Below are 21,891 nucleotides of genomic sequence, written 5' to 3'. Positions count from 1 at the left end.
GTGTGTGTGTGTGTGTGTGTGTGTGTGTGTGTGTGTGTGTGTGTGTGTGTGTGTGTGTGTGCCTGTTTATGTGGTTTATGGGGACACAAATTTGTATAACTACATGGGTATTACACTGGTATTACACTATAAATGTGGTTTATGAGGACATTTCAAATGTCCTCATAATTCAAATAGCTTTAAAAACATACTAAATGATGTTTTATTGAGAAAGTAAAAATGCTGAATGTTTCCTGTGATGGGTAGGTTTAGAGTCAGTGTAAGGGGATAGAAAATACGGTTTGTACTGTATAAAAACCATTACGCCTGGAAAGTCCCCATAAAACATGGAAACACTACGTGTGTGTGTGTGTGTGTGTGTGATGGGTAGGTTTAGGGGCAGGGGCAGTGTAAGGGGATAGAAAACACGTTTTTTTACAGTATAAAAACCATTACGCCTATGGAAAGTCCCCATAAAACATGGAAACACTACATGTGTGTGTATATGTGTGTGTATGTGTAAAAAGAATTATGTCAATCCCCATGGAAACCCAGCGTATATGTGTGTGTAGGGCCAACCTTAAGTTAACAGAACAATGTCCAAATTTCTGTGAATTGCTCAATCTGCCACTTAATGTGCAATTATACACCTTTTGATAACAACTCTTTCATTCTTTATTCCTTATCACGCCAAATAACTGCTGTTATCTCTTAACTGGTAAAAACCTCAGGTATCCTGAATAAATCAATAGTCAATTCCCAATAGATCAATAAAAACAAATTCTACATTTATAGAAAAGCACTAGACAGAAGGACTATTTTTCTGATGAACGCAGCCCTATTGTGAAAGCCTCTGATGGTTTATTGCAGAACCTCTGACCCAACAGTGTGTGACTCGCCCTTTATACACAGAGTCCAGCTGATTAGTCCAGAGCTGTCCTCTGTCACATTCATTGGATGCATCTGCGCTGTGTTGCTGACAAAACAAAGTCTGCTTGCTATTGTTCTCTCTCACACTCTCACTCTCTTTCTGTCTCAATCCAAAGAAAAGCACTCTATTCCACGCACTTTTTCTTCTCACTTTGGATATGCAGTAAAATAAGGGAAGCATATGAAAAGAAGGTAATTAAAGGGCGGGGGGTGTTAGACTGACTCACCTGTCGAGCTTCTGCTTGTCTGGCTTGTTCTGCTTATGGGCGTTGCTGATGGTTTATATCGCATGACTCTGGCGCAGGTTTCTCTCTCTCACACAGACGTACGTTTGGGACAAGCATCTTTCATAAAATGTAAGTATCCTACTTTTTGTCTTTATCTATACACATGATGCGAGCGCGGAAGTTTAGCTCTTTCCCCAATAGAGGATCTTCCGCGCTAGTCAAACTTCTGCGCGAGTGAAAAGCTGATCTCATTATGCTTTGGCTCTTTTTGCAGAGTCACCAGCCATGGAGGGTCTCAGTCGCGCTAACAGTCTCTTCGCTCTGGATCTCTATCGGGCTCTGAGCGCGAGTAACGCGGAGGGAAACATGTTCTTTTCCCCTCTGAGCGTCAGCGCCGCGCTCGCTATGGTCTACTTGGGAGCCCGAGGAGACACAGCCAAAGAAATGGAGAAGGTATGATTATAGGAGTCAAGAGAACAAGCAGGGTTTCCAATACATTTTTAAAACTGTGAATCTAAGTAGGCTACATTACACACTTAAAATACGTGATTGGGAAATCCTGCTTGAAAACGAAACTACCTAACAAGGAAGAGATGGGACCCTGTATGATGGGAAATGGGGTGAGGCTCAGATGTCAGAAACACTAGCACATAGTTTGAGCTTATACAGAGATGCATTGATCACATTCAAACAATGGCTCACAGTGCAATGGTTATCTAGTGAGTTTATCTAAGCTAGATTGTGTGTTAAAATGCCTTTAATCCTCAAACAGCCTGAGAAATGTTTTAATTTTAGGGTTGAGCAACAATTATGGAAGTGTTCTGTTGTGTAACTTTTAGGGATGCCCCTATACTTAAAAATGTTGGCCAATACCAATAATTGTTTATATTTTATAGCTGATATATTGGCCGATAAATCTAAATCCAAATTTGTTATAAAATTAGTTGAGAGCCTGATTATAAAAACAAAAGTATCACCATTAAAAGTCATCTCCTAAGCACACAATTATGATGTTCTCATTATAATTTTAAGCAGCCAACATGACACGTGCGCTGAACTGTATTTTCCTTTTTTGAAGTGATTCACATCATATTTCATGTAATTAAAAACCTAAACCTAAAGTGATGATGGAAATAATACATTATTTATCAACTATATCGGCAACAAATATCTGGCTGATAACGATAACATTAAAATGAACATATCGTCCAATACCAATATGATGGCCGATATAGTGCATCCCTTTTTACTTTGAATTATTCTAACTGTCATTTCAGTTAATTATTCACGTGGCACTTCAATACAACTAACGAAGCAAAGAGTGCTCTCTTTAAGAATAACATATTGTCACTCAAGTTGCTATAGGGCCAGGTTTACTAAACAGGGCAAATTAGCCTGAGCACAATCCCATAAAAGCACAGATGGGAGTGTAAAGTTCTGCGACATGCAAATTAAAGCACATAGACTCATCACAGACTGATCATTTCCATCATGACCTACACAATCTACCAGTTAGCGTCTGGTTTAAGACAAGCTTATATTGTGCGGTAAATAAAGGCACAAACACCAGTAAACTGACGAGCACAACCCTTAGTAATTCACCTCATGATTGATTTAAATACTCTCCTCCCATAAATACTGCGTCTGAAAGAGAAACTCCTACAAATGCAATAAGATCAGCTGCAGAAATAACCCTGTCCACTCCTTTCAGCGCTAATGTTTCACTGCGAGTCCTCAGTAAATCCTCACAGTAGTTTTAACACCAAAAGAGGGTTTGAGCTGGAGCAAGCTGTTAGGAAATCTGACCCATAAGCTACTAAAGTCATGATAGCAGGAAATAGCCACTGAAGTTACATATTAACTGGATAATAGAAATGACAATGTTCTTTGCATGAATACTGTCTATATGCTGACTGCACATCATTAATAACAGTTTTTTGTTTGTTTTAGTTGTTGAATATGCAGAGAGAGAGAGAGAGAGAATGAGAGAGAGAGAGAGAGAGAGAGAGAGAGAGAGAGAGAGAGAGAGAGAGAGAGAAAGAAAGAATGTAAACAAACGATCACAGCTGCTCTCTCACTCTCCACCAGTGTCTGTTTTAGGGCATATTTACACAACACAGTTTTTAACTGATAACGGAAAACTTTTAATGCGTTTTGGCCGTTCATTTACACAACTACAGCGTTTTTTGGTGCCTGAAAACTCAAGCTTTTGAAAATGGGTTTCAAAGTGCAAGATTGTGAAAACGATGTCTTTATCGTCTCCATGTAAACAACAAAAACGCGAATATGACAAATGGGACATCATGCGTTAATACAAATTTGTAGATGTTATGATGAGGTATTTGTATAATTAAAGGTGCACTATGTAGTATTTTTGCAGTAAAATATCCAAAAACCACTAGGCCGGTGTTATATATTTTGTTCAGTTGAGTACCTACATTATCCTAAATGTTTCCAACTATTTGTAAATTGTGAGAAAGTTGCTATTTTAACTAAGGACCGGGACGTTTCAGCATTGCGTTTGAGGGAGTCGCCTGTCAATTGCGTCTTATCTGCGTTACCCTCGGTTTCGAGTTTTATTTGGCAGGAGCGCTTTACTCTTAGCAGTGTGAACAAGTGAACGCACGGAGTAACATCATAACATCGTTTTAAACACACTTAAATGTATCTAATATGATAAACAGAGCGGCATTACCTTGTAATCATGACCAGAAGAGCGGATCAGTGCAGGCGCCCAGCGAATGTGTCCCGTCCCGTCCCGTCATAATAAAAGTCCCGGTGTTCACGAGGCGGGTATTTGTTTAACAATCGCTCCAGCAGCCGTGCTCAGCTCTACAACACTCGGTCCTGCTCTGCTTTACACTACAGTAACGTTAATAACCGCATCCATGAACTTGATTTCTGCCCGAGTCCTATTTTCCACCGGCTGTGATGTGAAGACCACATCTCCCAAGATGCTGCGCTCACACTTTGCCATCAAACTACACATTTGTTTTGAATAGGCGCCCTCCAGTGGACGGAAAGTTGCATAGTGCAGCTTTAATAGGAATAATAGTAGTTAGTAGTCTCTGTTTAGCTGACCTCTGTTGAACAAACAAAACAAGCCCTTGGGAATTGTTAAAAGAATACATTTATACAGACACTTAATATGTAATGGTATTAGATGAGTTAATTGCATCTGATAGATTACACTTTCAATAAAACCTTTGCAGTGTGTTTGTAAAGGGTATTTTTATGCCTGGCATGAGTTTTTGCTGTATTTTCTGACCAGCAGGCGTCACCAGCGTGCAAAGCATGGTTTAAAAAAATGTGTTTCTCCCTTCTGGTCTGGCATGCAGCATAATGCAGCCTTTACAGTAGGGATGCACAATATATCAGCCAGCAAGTTTATTTTTAAAGTCATTGTTATCAGCTCAATAAGAAGAATTGCTCGATATATTAAAGCTGATCAATAAATGTATTATTTCCTTCAGCTGAGACACTTCAGATGTGCACTCTTCACATGATGGTTATGAATTGTATTTGAAAAAGGAAAATACAGTTCAGCGCACGTCTGTCATATAGACAAAGTTATAATATGCTGACAAAGGAGAACTTCTCTTTCCCTGTGCAGGTTTTGTCCTTCAGTTCTGTCTCTGATGTTCACTCTCATTTTGAGTCCCTCACCTCATCGATCAACAGACCATCGGCCTCCTACATCCTCAAACTGGCCAACCGCCTCTATGGAGAGAAAACCTTCAGCTTCTTACCCGTGAGTCCATTCGGCCTGTAATAATGAGACATGTTGATGCTCTCTGTGTGCTGTGAGACGGTGGCTTTATTTTGTGCTGCAGGAGTATCTGGAGTCCACGCTGAAGCTGTACCACGCTGAGCTTCAGCCTGTGGACTTCATTGGAGCGGCTGAGGACTCACGAAAGCTCATTAACACATGGGTGGAGGAGCAGACGGAGAGTGAGAACAACACTTCATATACACTTCTGTTTCAAATTAAACAGTTACATGCAAATCAGTTTAGACCTGTTGCTAGTATACAAGCTTTATCTTTAGACAAAGATGTGAAGTCAGAAACACAAACTTGTGTTTTTCAGATAAAATCAAAGATCTTCTCCAGCCGGGAATGGTGACTGGGATGACCAGACTGGCTCTGGTTAATGCCATCTACTTCAAAGGGAACTGGCTGCAGAAATTTAATGCCCAAGACACAGAAGAAATGCCATTCAAGATAAACCAGGTGTGATTCTTATTTCACATGGAAACATGTATGTGCTGAATCTGTCAGGCTCTTCCAAGCTTTATAATAGCAGTGAATGGCAGCCCAAAAATTGAAGGCCAAAAAAAAGTGCATCCATCCATTATAAAAGTGCTCCACGCGGCTCCGGGGGGTTAATAAAGGCCTTCTGGGATGAATCGATTGTTTTTAGTAAAAAAAAAAAAATCCATATTTAACACGGTGCAAAGTAAAATATCTAGCTGCCGCCAGACCGCCTTCCGTATTCAAATTATGAAAAAAGTTTGACTGCGTAGTATTAAGCATTTTGAATTCTGAGAGGCGCTACACTTTCTGTGTAAGTTGTATTCTACATATTGTCTCTTTTTTTTGAGTCTCTCCTTCATTGTCCGACTACGGTTTGACCATAAAAGGTTGAACAGTTTCTGACTTTTTCGGTGTGTGTCTGCGTGAGGTAATCAGGGCTGCAAGCTCTTGAAGCTCCGCCCTCTTCCTGAAAGGGGCTCATTTGCATTTAAAGGGGCACACACAAAAACTGCATTTTTTTGCTCACCCTCAAAAGCTGACAATGTTAACATGCTGTACATAGTGATCTGTGGTGCATTTTAAATGAAAGATGTTCATATCTTTCTTTCTTCAATTGAAAAGACATTCGTTTTTTGAGGAAAACATACCAGGATTTTTCTCAACATAATGGTTTTCAATGGCGACAAACGGTTGAAGGTCCAAATCAATGCAGTTTCAAAGCACTTCGACTGGCTCTACACAAAATCTAATAAACATTTACATAATTTTTACCTCAAATGCGCAAATTCTGTGTTTGCTTTTGCATGATGTATAATGCCAACACGTCGGAAAGGTCATGAGTGATCTAGGTAGAAGTACTGACCCAGTGTAGAAAATAAGCAAAAATCAGACCCTATTCCTCGCCTGGGATCGTGCAGAGCCTCTGAAACTGCATTGATTTGGACCTTCAACCCGTTGGTCCCCATTGAAGTCCATTATATGGAGAAAAATCGTGGAATGTTTTCCTAAAAAAATTAAAAACAGCTTCTTTTCCACTGAAGAAAGAAAGACACATCTTGGATGTGATGGGGGTGAGTAAAATATCATGAAACTTTAAATTTCAAGTGAAGTAATTCTTTAACCTAAAACTTCACCACATACACATATACTCTTTGGACATCAGATATTTGTTTTACATTTGTAGAAAGGGGCTTTATAGGACCCCTTATTAAAGGTGTTATATTTACCTTCATAAAACCTGCAGAAACCCTAAATCATTTCCACCTGACAGAGTCCTATTCTTCCTTCTTACTCTCTCATTCGTACATGTTTCTGTCTTCAATTAGAGTGAGCGCCAACCAGTGAAAATGATGTACCAGAAGAAAAAGTTCCCCTACAACTACATCTGTGAGCAGCGCTTGCAGGTGCTGGAGTTGCCATACGTAAAGGAGGAGCTCAGCATGTTGATCCTTCTTCCTGAGGAAACTCAGGACGGCTCTGATCCTCTTCTGAAGGTCAGCAAGAAGTATTTTCTACTGATCTTGATTGTATTTGGTATCTTGTATGTTGAGACTCACAATATATGTATGTGTGTTTGACAGCTGGAGAGCGAGTTGACCCTTGACAAGCTTCATGAATGGACCAACAGAAACAACATGGACACCCAGACAGACATCGTAGTGCATTTGCCAAAGTTTAAACTGGAGGTTGAGAGTTCCTTAGCAGACACATTGATGGGGATGGGGATGACTTCAGTGTTCCAGGATGGAAAGGCGGATCTAACAGGAATGAGCAGTCAGGGTGGGCTCTTCATTTCAGCGGTGGCCCACAAGGCATTTGTTGATGTAAATGAAGAAGGCACAGAGGCGGCAGCAGCCACTGCAGCCATTGTGGCCTTCTGTATGTTTCGAGAAGAGCACTTCATGGCAGATCACCCGTTCTTATTCTACATCAGGCACAACCCCACCAACAGCATCCTCTTCTTTGGCAGGTTCAGAAGTCCATCTTAAATTTGTGATGTCTGTTTAACAACAAAATATAAACAAATGCTATTATTAAACCATTGACATTTTGTGTGTTTATTAAGAGGAAGCACCACACCACACAGATGATGTCTACAAATATTTACTTGAAATAAACACTAATTTTAGGGGAAATTATTGCATGCAATGCAATACATTTAACACAAATTTTGATAATGCACAATATTTTTGTGGATCTCCAAGTACACCTGGCTGCAGCCTGCAGATCGAGGCGGGGTTGCATGTGGGGGCGGGGCTGCACGTGTCGCCCCGCCCACAACTCGTCTCATTGGTTAGTGCCAAAGTATGACGTCGATTGAGGCGGGGTTGCACCTGGAGCGGGACTGCACGACTCGTCCCGCCCGCAACTCTTCTCATTGGTTAGTGGCGTTCAAGTCTGACGTTACAGGAAATGCGGTTAATAACAATGTCCTGAGGCAGTATATACATTGATATTCTGAAACACAGTTGTAGGCCTACTAATAAACATATTAGGGATATTATAACAGGTGAAACAGCTACTCATAAAAGTTTATTGTGGAACAGTGTATTTAGAAATATAAACTGGAATAAAGCTTGGTGTATTTTTTAAGCAAACTGCTTAAATAATAAAGTAAAAGAAGTTACATTTAAATTTTTACATGGTATATATCCAGCTAAAAGTGTGATAGAGAGGTTTAATTTATATATTGATTATTCATGAGATTTTTGTTCAATAGAAAAATTGTATATTATTCATCTATTTTGTTATTGTATATACACAAAGATTTTTTTGGGTGGACGTGGAAAATTTCATTAGAAGGAAAACAAATGTTATATTTAAATTAAATAATTTTGATATTTGTATATTATTCCAATGAATGCAATAATAATAATAATAATAATAATAATAATAATAATAATAATAATAATAATAATTTCACCTTTATTGTACAACTTTTTATTATTTTGGGAACACAAAAAGAAATGGTCAAGATCCAAGCCACATTTTATTCATTTTCTTCAGGAGACTAAGGACTATTGCACCAGTTTGAATAATATTGTGAATTGAATTGAATTATTGAATTAATTAAACGTTTTTTATATCTCAATAACATTTAACTATTTGTCTTGGCATGTTATTCATACAAACCATGCTGGTATTTTTACCCTAACCCCTTTCATTATCAAGTAAACCCATCATCTATTCATTTTAATAACACAATAAGACTTGACATTCTTGCTGAGAACATTGAACTTTTATTTATATGTTAATGCATGCGTGTAACCACAAATAATATACTAAAATAACAATATAAACAACCAAATAAGATATATAACTTACAAATAAGTTATAAATAAATAATATACAGTATACAAATAATTTAAAACTATTGCATTGTAACATTACAATTGCGATGTGAAGTCAAAAGCAGTAACCTAACCTTGTTAGGAAAGTAGTCTACATACTAGTGTTGTCACGATACCAAAATTATGACTTCGATACGATATCAGACTAAAATATCGATATATCGATACTAAATCGATACCACAGTAAAAAAATTAATAAATAAATAAGATAAGATGCTTAATATGACAACAGAACTTATTATTCATTGTTATTTTTTACTAAAAATTCATGTGGCCAGCATGTTCCTTAGGGTTGGGCATCATTTTGATTTGAACAATTATTGATCAATTGATCAATTACTATTAAAATTATCTCAAAAATTTTTGCCATCTCAATGTATTTTTTACAATGGGGTAATTGTGTTGCAGTAGCTTACACACAGCACAAGAAAGCTTGATTTCTAATGGTAAATTGAATTTAAAAAGATGAGTAAACAGTAATAAAATAAGAACAAATAAACAGATTACAAACAATAGCACAAATAAATGCAATAGAATAGAAGATAAAAATTAAACAGACTGCTTTATTTTTTCAGGTAGGTCTAACATTCAGATAAGAAACTGAATTTAAAAAATGCATAGTAATTACATTTAAAACAACATTGGATAATGTTCTTAGTAAAAAATTCAATAGCGTACAGATGAAACTATTAAAGTTACACAAGTCGATCAGTCAAGAGCAGTTGATCGTTTGTCTTTTTGTAGTTTGAATAGCAAATGACTGCGGTCCCTTTAAGACTAACAGACGCACGGATCCTAAACACTGCTCCTGTTACTCGTTCTTCCTGAACTGTTTGCGACTGTGTTTACGTTAATACTCTTCCAGATGTGCACTGATCATTCTTTGAGTGTATTTGACCAATAATATGCTGGAAAAGGAAGCAAATGTTTGCACTTGTATCATGTCAGAGGCGGCTTTATTAGGGTAGGCTATGTGTGTGTGCGCTTCAAATGTGGAGCACGAAATCTGCGGGCATTAGTAGGCTAGAATTAATTTATGTGCAATCCCGCGCGAAATTCAGACCGATCACACACTAACACTAACACACTGTCATGAGGAAAAAGTTCAGCAGAACGCGCGTTCGCCATGCTCAGAGGTTAACCGGGCTGAGTGAGAATATGCCGGTGTGTGTCAGCTCGCTGACGGTCGGAGAGGAGAGCGCAGCTAATATCGATACTGTAAAAACTGAGAATCGTATCGTTTCAGATATTCCAGTATCGATATATATCGAAATATCGATATTTTTGACAACACTACTACATACATAAAACGTTTTCCAAAAATTAACCAATTTACAATGTGTTGTGTTTGATACTAGGCCTATATATTATCACCAGGTATAAGTAATTAACGGATTCACCGTTTAGTTTTTTATGCATGCTAGTACTTCATAAGTAAGTATAAGAAACGATATTATTAACCGCATTTCCTGTTTGCCGTAACGTCGTCGTCAGACTTGACGCCACTAACCAATGAGAAGAGTTGCGGGCGGGACGAGTCGTGCAGTCCCGCTCCAGGTGCAACCCCGCCTCAATCGACGTCATACTTTGGCACTAACCAATGAGAAGCGTTGTGGGCGGGGCGACACGTGCAGCCCCGCCCCCACGTGCAGCCCCGCCTCGATCTGCAGGCTGCAGCCAGGTGCTTCTCTGGAAATTTGCAAGCTGACAAAAAGAAGTCATGAGGCAGGCTTATGCTTCTGTTTGCTAAAGAATGGGAAATGCAGCTGAAACACTACATCAGCACTATCTCTAATACAGCTTCAGAGCGGTATTTGAGGTCGAGCGAATAGCATCGTGTTCAGGAACTCATGTGCAGGGAAATGAGATGTCATGGAAACTTTGCAGGGCAAGTTAGATTAATTAGATATTACAAACAATTTGGAAGTAAAACTAAAAATGTGTTGCATGTTGAAATAAAGAGATGAATAGGGCCTATGTGTATTTTCTAAAACTTTGTAACTGCTTTTTATCACTTAATTAGAAGCACATTTTGTCATCCGTTAGGGACTACTGAACCAACATTTTGAAATTTATTTTAAAGTGCCCCATTATGCTATTTTAAAGCCTCCTAATTTTGTTTTGTAGTCTCATTTACATGCATCAAAGGTAAAAAACAATAATACAATTTTTTTCTCAATATTCATTGCACATCACCACATTTTTCAATGATCCTCAAACAACTCATTGGATGAATCAGTCTCTCTAAATTCCTCCTTTCTGTGAGATATTCTGATTGGTCAGACGGCCCAGTCTGTTGGGCTCTTTTGCGCTTTCAAGGTTATATAGCTATAATCCATTGAATAAAAGTATTGTTTTCCATGCTGCGAAGAGGAACAATGACTAATTATTACACACTGCAAAGTTTTTGGAAGAGACATCTACATATATACAGATCAGGCATGACATTTCTGACCACTCAGGTGAAGTCAATAACACTGATGATCTCTTCATCACATCACTTGTTAGTGGGTGGGATATATTAGGCAGCAAGTGAACATTCTGTTGATGTCTTACAAGCAGGAAAAATGGGCAAGCATAAGAATTAAAGCGATTTTGACAAGGGTCAGAGCATCTCCAAATCTGCAGCTCTTGTGGGCTGTTCCCGGTCTGCAGTGGTCAGTATCTATCAGAAGTGCTCCAAGGAAGGAACAGCGGAGAACCGGCCACAGGGTCATGGGCGGCCAAGGCTCAGTGATGCATGTGGGGAGCGAAGGCTGGCCCGTGTGGTCCGATCAAACAGACGAGCTACTGGAGCTCAGACTGCTCCAGAAGTTAATGCTGGTTCTGACAGAAAGGTGTCAGAATACACAGAGCAGCTCAGTTTGTCGTGTATGGGGCGGCATAGACCAGTCAGGGTGCCCATGCTGACCCCTGACCCCGCCGAAAGAGCCAACAGTGGCACGTGAGCATCAGAACTGGACCACGGAGCAATGGAAGAAGGTGGCCTGGTCTGATGAATCACGTTTTCTTTTACATCACATGGATGGCCGGGTGTGTGTGTGTGGCTTACCTGGGGAACACATGGCCCCAGGATGCACTATGGGAAGAAGGCGAGCCGGCGGAGGCAGTGTGGTGCTTTGGGCAATGTTCTGCTGGGAAACCTTGGGTCCTCCATCCATGTGGATGTTACTTTGACAAGCTCCACCTACCTAAGCATTGCTGAGACCATGTTCAGCCTTTCATGGAAACGGTATTCTGGTGGCTGTGGCTCTTCCAGCAGGATAATGCTCCTGACACAAAGCACAAATGGTTCAGGAATGGTTTGAGGAGCACAACGAGTTTGAGGCGTTGACTTGGCCTCCAAATTCCCCAGATCTCAATCCAATCGAGCATCAGTGAGATGTGCTGAAAAGACGAGTAAACGGTGAGGATATTTCTGCACGCACTGTATTTTCAGTGTAACAGTTACAGAATACTAGCTAGAGATATGTGGTATCCTTCTTAAGATTCATCTGTGGCAAGGAAGAAAAAGAAGAGGAACATGAGGAGGATGAAGCAAATTAATGTGTTCTAAATCTAAAGTTTTTTTTTTCATTTTTTAAATAAAGGTTTCTGAATGATATCAGATTGTATTTGTGTTTTTATTGTACTTACCCTGTAATTACATGAAACAAGAGGAGAACAAGAGCCACTTTAATTTACAGCCCGCACATTCATACTTACCCCGTAACTACACGGATAATTACCCCTTAATTAAAAAATACTTACAGTATAATTACCCCTTAATTAAAAAAATATATGTATATTTATTTTGTATATGTATATTTATACCATACATATATTTTGTTCTCATGTCACAAGTAATAATATCAAGCCAAGGTTTACTGAGTTTTACACGATTCTTTAGAAGTGTGTTTTTGGTGAAATATACTAAAATAAATATCATCACCTGTGTACATTAGCCCACTTCTTCTCACCGCTTTTTTCCTGAGGGTTTATAGAACAATTACTTCAGATCGCCCTCTGTCGTTTCAAAGAATAGCACAACGGCGAGCATGTCAAGTATAAACGCCTTGCCCATTTGGGGAGGAGCGCGCGCAGTCAGCGGAGGCTCGCGCAGCGGAGCCAGTTGAAAGTATAAACAAAGCTTGATAGGGAGCTTGCGTGTTTGCGTTTGCCAGATTTCAGTAATTTAAACTCCCCAATCCGAGCTTTTCTGTGAAAAGAACACGTATACTATTCGGTGTTTTACCTAAACACTTCAATCTGGGCAACCATATGCACGCGATGTAATATACTCTGAAATACAAGCATGTTTTCACTTTCAGTTCTCAAAAATATAAATATATATATTTTTACAAAATGAATAGCCTTGTTAAATTACTTCAGGTGAGGTTTGCTTGAGGGATCGAGTAAACGATCTGTAAGCAACGTATCTACGGTTGTAACAGTTATTTTGTATTATGAAATAATATTAACCTTTGTCATTAGACACACTATTTCATTTTGTATGGTACTTGGAGTTTCCTATTGTTACTGTACTAGCATCTTGCGTTATCTAGACAATGCGGTCTCTCTAAGAAACTTTCAATTTAATAAGAAATTGTTTAAACAGCTAACTTTAGTCAATAAGTGGGTAAATTCCTACTTACTGATTTCAGGAATACAGTTGTAATTGCCCCTTTCTTAAGTACAGGACGCTGGGCGAAGCTTGCTTGAAATGGGCCGAACAAATTAACGATTTTGAATTAAATTTTTGCGGTATCCGATTTTAATAAACATCAACCATGACTTTTGACAAATGAAAAGTCCTCACGTCCCCTACACAGCCTGGAACATGCCGTGTGTCCATGAGAGCCGTTTTCGGTATCCTCAAGTGTCTTGTTTACCTGCAGTCCCGAAGATTCGGTTCCGCCTGACAATGAACATGTTTGAACAGATGCAAATGTTGGGGGCGGACATATTAATGATCACAAACGATTGCTTCACGGTTGGCGGTATGTTGAGAATCACTTATTTTTCTGTGGTGTTTTTCATGCACAAGATTTACATATGAAGGAGGAGGCAATGATGTTTGAGACTTACAGTATGTGATGTCCATGTACTGAACTCTTATTATTTCACTATGGCAAGGTTAAATCAATTTTTCATTCTAGGGCACCTTTAAACAGACATCACAAATTTAAGATGGGCTTCTGAACCTGCCAAAGAAGAGGATGCTGTTGGTGGGGTTGTGCCTGATGTAGAATAAGAACGGGTGATCTGCCATAAAGATCTTTTTTTCCTCTTTTTGATCCACAGAGTTGGTAACCGCGACTGCTGCAGTGGCTGCTGCCGCCTCTGTGCCTTCTTCATTTACAACAACAAATGCCTTGTGGGCCACCGCTGAAATGAAGAGCCCACCCTGACTGCTCATTCCTGTTAGATCCGCCTTTCCATCCTGGAACACAGAAGTCATCCCCATCCCCATCAATGTGTCTGCTAAGGAACTCTCAACCTCCAGTTTAAACTTTGGCAAATGGACTTTGATATTTATCTGGGTGTCCATTTTGCTTCTGTTGGTCCATTCATGAAGCTTGTCAAGGGTCAACTCGCTCTCCAGCTGTCAAACACACATACATATATTGTGAGTCTCTAAACATATAAGATACCATATACAATCAAGATCAGTAGAAAATACTTCTTGCTGACCTCTAGAAGAGGATCAGAGCCGTCCTGAGTTTCCTCAGGAAGAAGGATCAACATGCTGAGCTCCTCCTTTACGTATGGCAACTCCAGCACCTGCAAGCGCTGCTCACAGATGTAGTTGTAGGGGAACTTTTTCTTCTGGTACATCATTTTCACTGGTTGGCGCTCACTCTAATTGAAGACAGAAACATGTACGAATGAGAGAGTAAGAAGCAAGAATAGGACTCTGTCAGGTGGAAATGATTTGGGGTTTCTGCAGGTTTTATGAAGGTAAATTTAGCACCTTTTTAAATGGGTCCTGTAAAGCCCCTTTCTACAAGATGTAAAATAAGTCTCTGAGGTCTCCAGGGTGTGTGTGTGTGTGTGTGTGTGTGTGTGTGTGTGAAGTTTTAGCTTAAAGGATTTGTTCACTTTGGCCTTCTGATCATTTTCTCACCCCCATTTCATTCAAGATGTTCGTGTCTTTCTTTCTTCAGTCGAAAAAGAAATTACGTTTTTTTGAGGAAAACATTCCAGGATTTTTCTCCACATAATGGATTTCAATGGGGACCAACGGTTGAAGATCCAAATCAATGCAGTTTCAGGCTCTACACGATTCCACACAAGGAAGAGGGTCTTATCTAGACAAACCATCTGACATTTAAAAAACAAACAAAAACATTTATATACATTTTAACCTTAAATGCACAACTTCTGTGTTGTTGTTCTTCACGATGTACACTCACCTAAATGTGAATTATTAGGAACACCTGTTCAGTTTCTCATTAATGCAATTATCTAATCAACCAATCACATGGCAGTTGCTTCAATGCATTTAGGGGTGTGGTCCTGGTCAAGACAATCTCCTGAACTCCAAACTGAATGTCAGAATGGGAAAGAAAGTTTATTTAGGCCATTTTGAGCATGGCATGGTTGTTGGTGCCAGACGGGCCGGTCTGAGTATTTTACAATCTGCTCATTTACTGGGATTTTCACGCACAACCATTTCTAGGGTTTATAAAGAATGGTGTGAAAAGGGAAAAACGTCCAGTCTGCAGCAGTCCTGTGGGCGAAAAAGCCTTGTTGATGCTAGAGGTCAGAGGAGAATGAGCCGAATGATTCAAGCTAATAGAAGAGCAACTTTGACTGAAATAACCACTCGTTACAACCGAGGTATGCAGCAAAGCATTTGTGAAGCCACAACACGCACAACCTTGAGGCGGATGGGCTACAGCAGCATAAGACCCCACCGGGCACCACTCATCTCCACTACAAATAGGAAAAAAGAGGCTACAATTTGCACCAGCTCAACAAAATTGGACAGTTGAAGACTGGAAAAATGTTGCCTGGTCTGATGAGTCTCAATTTCTGTTGAGACATTCAGATTGTAGAGTCAGAATTTGGCGTAAACATAATGAGAACATAGACATAGAATTAAGGCAATTCTGAAGGCGAAAGGGGGTCAAACACAGTATTAGTATGGTGTTCCTAATAATCCTTTAGGTGTGTGTATAACATCACATTGGAAAGGTCACGACCATGATGCAAATGGAAGTACCGACCCAGTACCCAGTACTGTTTTCCTCCAACTTTAAAACAATTCAAACATTGTTGTGTTGCCTTTATATTTGTAAAGGGTGTTTGATTTAGTCTTTGCACGTTTGTTTTAACACTGGGCCAGTAATTCCACCTACTAAGTTGCACATTTGAAGTTAATAAGTATATAAATGTTTATTTGTTTAATGTTTATTCCTCATATGGGATAGTGTAGAGCCAGTCGAAGCGCTTTGAAACTGCATTGATTTGGACCTTCAACCATTGGTTCCATAAATCATTATGTCGAGAAAAATCCTGAAATATTTTCCTCAAAAAAACTTAATTTCTTTTCAACTAAAGAAAGAAAGACATGAACATCTTGGATGAGATGGGGGTGAGTAAAATATCAGGAAATTTTCATTTTGAAGTGAACTAATCCTTTAAAATGCCCACAGATAACTTTTTATAGCATGTTAAAATTGTCAGCTTTTGAGGGTGAGCAAAAACATGCCGTTTTTGTGTGTGCTCCTTTAAATGCAAATGAGCCCCTTTCAGGAAGAGGGCGGAGCTTCAAGAGCTTGCATTAGCAGCCCTGATTACCTCACGCAGACACACACTGAAAAAGTCAGAAATTGTCCAACCTTTTATGTTCAACCGGAGTTGGACAATGAAGGAGAGATTCAAGAAGAAGAGACAATATGTAGAATACAACTTACACAGAAAGTGTAGCGCCTCTCATAATTCAAAATGCTTAATGCTATGTCTGACATACATTGCGCCAGTTACCATTTTTTTTAATATTTTGAATACAAAAGGCGGTCTGGAGAAAGCTAGATATTTTATTTTGTACCATGTTAAATATGGATATTTTTCTTATAAAAACCCATCGATTCGCCTCAGAAGGCCTTTATTAACCCCCCGGAGCCGCGTGGAGCACTTTTATAATGGATGATGCACTTTTTTGGGGCTGCCATTCACTGCAATTATAAAGCTGTCATATAAACCTATGGATGGCTTGAGGGTGAGTTAATAATGGGCAAATTTAAATTTTGGGGGAAACCATCCCTTTAAAACCAGCTGAAACCATAAAAGAATCAGCACATTCATGTTTCCATGTGAAATAAGAATCACACCTGGTTTATCTTAAAGGGCATTTTTTTGGTGTGTCTTGCTTTAAATCTCTGCAACCAGTTCCCTTTGAAGTAGATGGCATTAACCAGAACTAAACGGGTCATCGCAGTCACTATGCCCGGCTTGAGAAGATCTTGGATTTTATCTGAAAAACACAAGTTTGTGTTTCTGACTTCACATCTTTGACTTTTAAAAAAGGTTTTCTAGCAACAGATGATTGTTTAATTTGAAACAGAAGTGTATATGAAGTGTTGTTCTCACTCTCCGTCTGCTCCTCCACCCATGTGTTAATGAGCTTTCGTGAGTCCTCAGCCGCTCCAATGAAGTCCACAGGCTGAAGCTCAGCGTGGTACAGCTTCAGCGTGGACTCCAGATACTCCTGCAGCACAAAATAAAGCCACCGTCTCACAGCACACAGAGAGCATCAACATGTCTCATTATTACAGGCCGAATGGACTCACGGGTAAGAAGCTGAAGGTTTTCTCTCCATAGAGGCGGTTGGCCAGTTTGAGGATGTAGGAGGCCGATGGACTGTTGATCGATGAGGTGAGGGACTCAAAATGAGAGTGAACATCAGAGACAGAACTGAAGGACAAAACCTGCACAGGGAAAGAGAAGTTCTCCTTTGTCAGCATATTATAACTTATTCTATATGACAGATGTGCGCTGAACTGTATTTTCCTTTTTTAAAGTGATTCCAATCCTATTTCAAGCAATTCATTACCATCATGTGAAGAGTGCACATCTGAAGTGTCTCAGCTGAAGGAAATAATACATTTATTTATCATCTTTAGGCAAATATTCTTATTGGGCCGATAACGATGAATATCAACAATATAATTTAAATGGCGGCCTATATTGATTTCACAAGTGAAAATACAATTTCTGATATCAAGAAGGATAGAGGTTTTACTAGTTGAAATTGAGTTGTTGATATCAAGATTTAGCATTTTAATAAAAATGTTGTAAATTTTTTTTACAAATAAATCTTTGTTGGTTATTTTACTTGGATAATTTGAGTAGCTCACTTAATTTGAATTTGTAGCAAAAACATCTCAGGTTACTCACGTAACATATGTTCTCTGAATAGGGAATAAGACGCTGCGTAGTAACGCATTAGGGAACGCCCTCTGGGTGTGCCGATTGTTTGAAGCCCTTATAGAATCATGCCAATTCATTGGCTGATGGAACAGCGCCGCCCCTCTGCTCAACACCTTGAGCCTATACCAGCGCACGCGCCATAGTAGAGTGAGCCAGAATGCCGAGAGGTGAAGGACCTCATAAGCCAAAGAAATAACATCTGTAAGCCCATGTGAAACTCTCTGTTTCGAAGCAGCCCCCGACGGCCGGTTCCGAAACATACCAGTAATTGGTTAGACTTCCTCCAGCCACCCGAACGGTCCACATATATTTACAATTCCCGAACCGGGCAAAGCAAAAGCAACCTTTCATCCTCCGAAGAGGTGAAAGGTGGAGGGTGGAAAGAATGGCGGAGAGCGAAAAGAAGTGGACAAAACCTTGTGTACATAACCCGGCCTGGGTTTTAAAAAGACCTTAACTAACCCAGGAGCAAAATTCAAACAAGTCTCACTAACAAAGAGCTTGTAAGTCCCCTACTCGCTTAAGAGAGGTCAAGGCCAACAAAAGAGCCACATTAAGAGTCAGAATTCGAGCTAGAATTCGAGCAAGGGAGCCTCCGACAATCCCACCAGGACAACTGACAGGTCCCAGAAGGGAACACCAGGGGGGCGAACTGGTCTCAGGCACCTTACCCCTCTCATGAAAGAGGAAACCAATCTATGTTTCCCTAACGGAACTTCATCCAGTTCCCTATGAGCAGCCATGGCAGCTATATACACCCTAAGCAATGCTAAAAAACACTGCCCGAGCTGAACACCATATCCCAAAAACTCCCCATTTTGAGGAATAGAGCTTTCTAGTAAAGGGAGCTCTAGCACTATCAATGGTCTCCTGAATGTCAGCAGGAAGACTCGCTCATAGTGGGTGGCCCTTGATTGGCCAGACCCACAGCTTCCAAATTTCCGGACAAGGATGCCAGATCCTGCTCTGAAGTTGGGACAACAGGTCTTCCCTGATCAGAATCTCCCATACAGGGGAGTCCAGAAGGGGAATCAGCTCTGAAAAACATATCTAGTACGACCAGAATGGTGCCACCAGCAGGTGAGAGAGACTCCGCTCTGACGCACACTGTGCAGAACCGCCAGAATCAACTTGATGGGCGGAAATGCATAAAGTCTCAGCCTTGGACAAGGATGAGCGAATGCATCCAGACCCAGCATGGCTGGAGGGCTCAGGGAGAACCAAAATGGGCACTGGGACAACTCCTCAGTCGCGAAGAGGTCGGAAAGATGAGAGGCCAGCGTATCCTCGACCACCGGAATGGCAGAATAACCGTGCTCCACTGAACCCACGAGCTTGGTAAAGTAAACAGCTGCAGTGTTAGTCAGGCAGGTGGAGAATGGCTGCTTCCAGGATCTGGATATCTCTTGATGCAGATCACTAAAGAACGGCAGCTTTCTCCTCGCTGGGTGAGCACTAATACCACTCAAAAACCTCTCAACGAGCTTAGAGATTAGAGGTTTGAGATTCGTGCGGTTCGTTTGGCCAGTCGATCACGAGCTTCTCGGTTGCGAGTGAAAGCACGTCAATAAGCTCTGAATTGGCCGCAGAAGGCCGCGCCTGCTGGCCGCTAGGCGGGAAAGCGTCATCAAGGGAAACAGGCCCTAAATCCTCAGAGTCGGACACTGTAGTAGGCCCGATCTAGACTGAAAGAGACTTGCATTGCGTGCTTCCTGGCTAGGCATCATGTAGTCATGCACATACTCAACTGGTAAAACACCGTGCACGTGCTCGGGAGAGGGAGGGAGAGAAAGGGGAAGGCCCGTCTGCTCACACTTGACATGCGAGTCTAGACGAATATTGCCTGTACTATTGTGTGTACCTCTCACTGAGAGAAAGTATGTTATCGGCATGCTTTGGATAAATGTTTTGATAATTAGTTTAGATGTTCTCATCCTTGGAGGAAACCGGTATTCTCTAGTGTGTGTGTGTGTGTGTGTGTGTGTGTGTAGCAGATCTGTGCAGGCCTAATGTTGGATGGACATTTCTGCAGACAATGCCAGACTTGAAGACTCTTTTCTGTGGAGGTCACGGTGATGCAATTCTGGTTATGGGGCAACGACTTGTTTACCTAGTTTGGCGATATGTGCTCCTATCTGAAAGTTGCTTACATTGCATTTTATCTGAGCCAATCAGAATGATGTGGATAGACCTTGAAAACAGTATAACTTTTGGGACAATTGTATGTACGAGAGGGCGAGGCAACGAGACGGTAAGAGCGGGACCTACGAACTCCTTGTGAGACTTGAAGCTGGCTTCTGCTGATGAAACTGCAAACTATTCTTAAGTTAAAAAAAAAATATTTTAATTAAATTACACTCCTGACTCTTGGTCTTCATTTTTCACAACTGGTCTTGGGTCATAAGCTGTTAACCCCTAACACAATGAACCCTTTTCACATGGTGACAATGTATTTTTTCATATTGCAACATAAATCTAGCTATTTTTTTTTCATATTCCATATTTTAGTATAATTTTATAACAGCGTTGTCTACATCAGTTTTAATTTACCTGAAATATGATGTGAATCACTTCAAAAAAGGATACAGTTCAGCACAAATCTGTCATATTGGCTACATAAAATTATGAGATCATAATTTTGTGCTTAGGAGATGGCTTTTAATGGGGAGACTTGTGTTCAATCAATGCATCTCTGTATAAGCTCAAACTATGTGCTATGCTTCTGATATCTGAGCCTCACCCCATTTCCCATCATACAGGGTCCCATCTCTTTATTTTTAGTTACTTAGGTTGACTCACAGTTTTAAAAATTTATTGGAAACCCTGCTTGTTCTCTTGACTCCTATAATCATACCTTCTCCATTTCTTTGGCTGTGTCTCCTCGGGCTCCCAAGTAGACCATAGCGAGCGCGGCGCTGACGCTCAGAGGGGAAAAGAACATGTTTCCCTCCGCGTTACTCGCGCTCAGAGCCCGATAGAGATCCAGAGCGAAGAGACTGTTAGCGCGACTGAGAACCTCCATGGCTGGTGACTGCAAAAAGAGCCAACGCATAATGAGATCAGCTTTTCACTCGCGCAGAAGTTTGACTAGCGCGGAAGATCCTCTATGGGAAACACAACTACAGTTACGTGGTCGCATCATGTGTATAGATAAAGTAGCCTGCCCTACTTACATTTTATGAAGGATGCTTGTCCCAAACGTACGTCTGTATGAGAGAGAGGCGAGAGTCATGCGGTATAAATAAAGCATCAGTAACCCCCATACAATGCTAGACAAGCAGAAGGGTCAGCGTATAGGCTATGCTGACAAACCGTTTGCCAATCACGTCTAGCAATCCAGTTTTCACGTGTCGTCACACGCTTAAGTAACGCCCACCTGGAGGGCAAAACAAGGCTGTCCTCATCCACATTTATAGTCACTTATAGTCACAGTAAGACAATGATGTTAAAATACCGAATTCAACACCATATTGATGTTGCACATGGGTGGAGGAGCAGACGGAGAGTGAGAACAACACTTCATATACACTTCAGTTTCAAATTAAACAATCATCTGTTGCTAGAAAACCTTTTTTAAAAGCCACAGATGTGAAGTCAGAAACACAAACTTGTGTTTTTCAGATAAAATCAAAGATCTTCTCCAGCCGGGAATGGTGACTGCGATGACCCGTTTAGTTCTGGTTAATGCCATCTACTTTAAAGAAAACTGGATGCACAAATTTAATGCAAGAGA

At 40.4% G+C, this 21,891-nt stretch overlaps 3 protein-coding genes across 3 annotated transcripts in view; 2 read left to right on the top strand and 1 right to left on the bottom strand.

Annotated features, from left to right (window-relative positions):
• The first annotated feature begins 1,113 nt into the window (after nt 1–1,113).
• LOC137040947 (leukocyte elastase inhibitor-like) overlaps nt 1,114–21,891 on the top strand; it is a 37,482-nt gene continuing 16,704 nt past the window's right edge. Inside the window, exon 1 of the mRNA XM_067416793.1 lies at nt 1,114–1,265. The gene's annotated coding sequence lies outside the window, so the exon portion shown is untranslated. The remainder of the gene's footprint in view (nt 1,266–21,891) is intronic.
• serpinb1 (serpin peptidase inhibitor, clade B (ovalbumin), member 1) lies at nt 1,126–7,429 on the top strand. The gene is made up of 7 exons (XM_067416794.1): nt 1,126–1,265; nt 1,411–1,589; nt 4,750–4,887; nt 4,970–5,087; nt 5,225–5,367; nt 6,717–6,884; nt 6,972–7,429. Exons 2-7 carry the CDS (start codon nt 1,422–1,424, stop codon nt 7,377–7,379), a joined length of 1,143 nt encoding a protein of 380 aa, XP_067272895.1. The 5' UTR covers nt 1,126–1,265; nt 1,411–1,421; the 3' UTR covers nt 7,380–7,429.
• LOC137040946 (leukocyte elastase inhibitor-like) lies at nt 10,108–21,808 on the bottom strand. Its single transcript, XM_067416792.1, has 7 exons — nt 21,332–21,808; nt 21,013–21,189; nt 17,519–17,656; nt 17,319–17,436; nt 17,060–17,202; nt 14,415–14,582; nt 10,108–14,325 (listed from the first exon to the last, which is right to left on the bottom strand). The coding sequence occupies exons 2-7, from the start codon at nt 21,178–21,180 to the stop codon at nt 13,906–13,908; spliced, it is 1,155 nt and encodes a 384-aa protein (XP_067272893.1). The 5' UTR covers nt 21,181–21,189; nt 21,332–21,808; the 3' UTR covers nt 10,108–13,905.

This window comes from Pseudorasbora parva, chromosome 15 (genome assembly GCF_024679245.1).
Source record: "Pseudorasbora parva isolate DD20220531a chromosome 15, ASM2467924v1, whole genome shotgun sequence".
In the NCBI taxonomy this organism is placed as follows: Eukaryota; Metazoa; Chordata; class Actinopteri; order Cypriniformes; family Gobionidae; genus Pseudorasbora; species Pseudorasbora parva.
The sequence above is the reverse complement of the archived record's forward strand: the minus strand, read 5'-3'. Positions and strand labels throughout refer to the sequence as shown.

Excerpts from the sequence above, each read along its gene's own strand:
- serpinb1 (XM_067416794.1), top strand. The coding sequence starts at position 1,422 with ATGGAGGGTCTCAGTCGCGCTAACAGTCTCTTCGCTCTGGATCTCTAT. Across the intron at positions 5,088-5,224 it reads GGTGGAGGAGCAGACGGAGA|ATAAAATCAAAGATCTTCTC; the intron begins GTGAGAACAACA and ends TGTGTTTTTCAG. Across the intron at positions 5,368-6,716 it reads TGCCATTCAAGATAAACCAG|AGTGAGCGCCAACCAGTGAA; the intron begins GTGTGATTCTTA and ends GTCTTCAATTAG.
- LOC137040946 (XM_067416792.1), bottom strand. The coding sequence starts at position 21,180 with ATGGAGGTTCTCAGTCGCGCTAACAGTCTCTTCGCTCTGGATCTCTAT. Across the intron at positions 17,203-17,318 it reads GGTGGAGGAGCAGACGGAGA|ATAAAATCCAAGATCTTCTC; the intron begins GTGAGAACAACA and ends TGTGTTTTTCAG. Across the intron at positions 14,326-14,414 it reads GCTCTGATCCTCTTCTAGAG|CTGGAGAGCGAGTTGACCCT; the intron begins GTCAGCAAGAAG and ends TGTGTTTGACAG.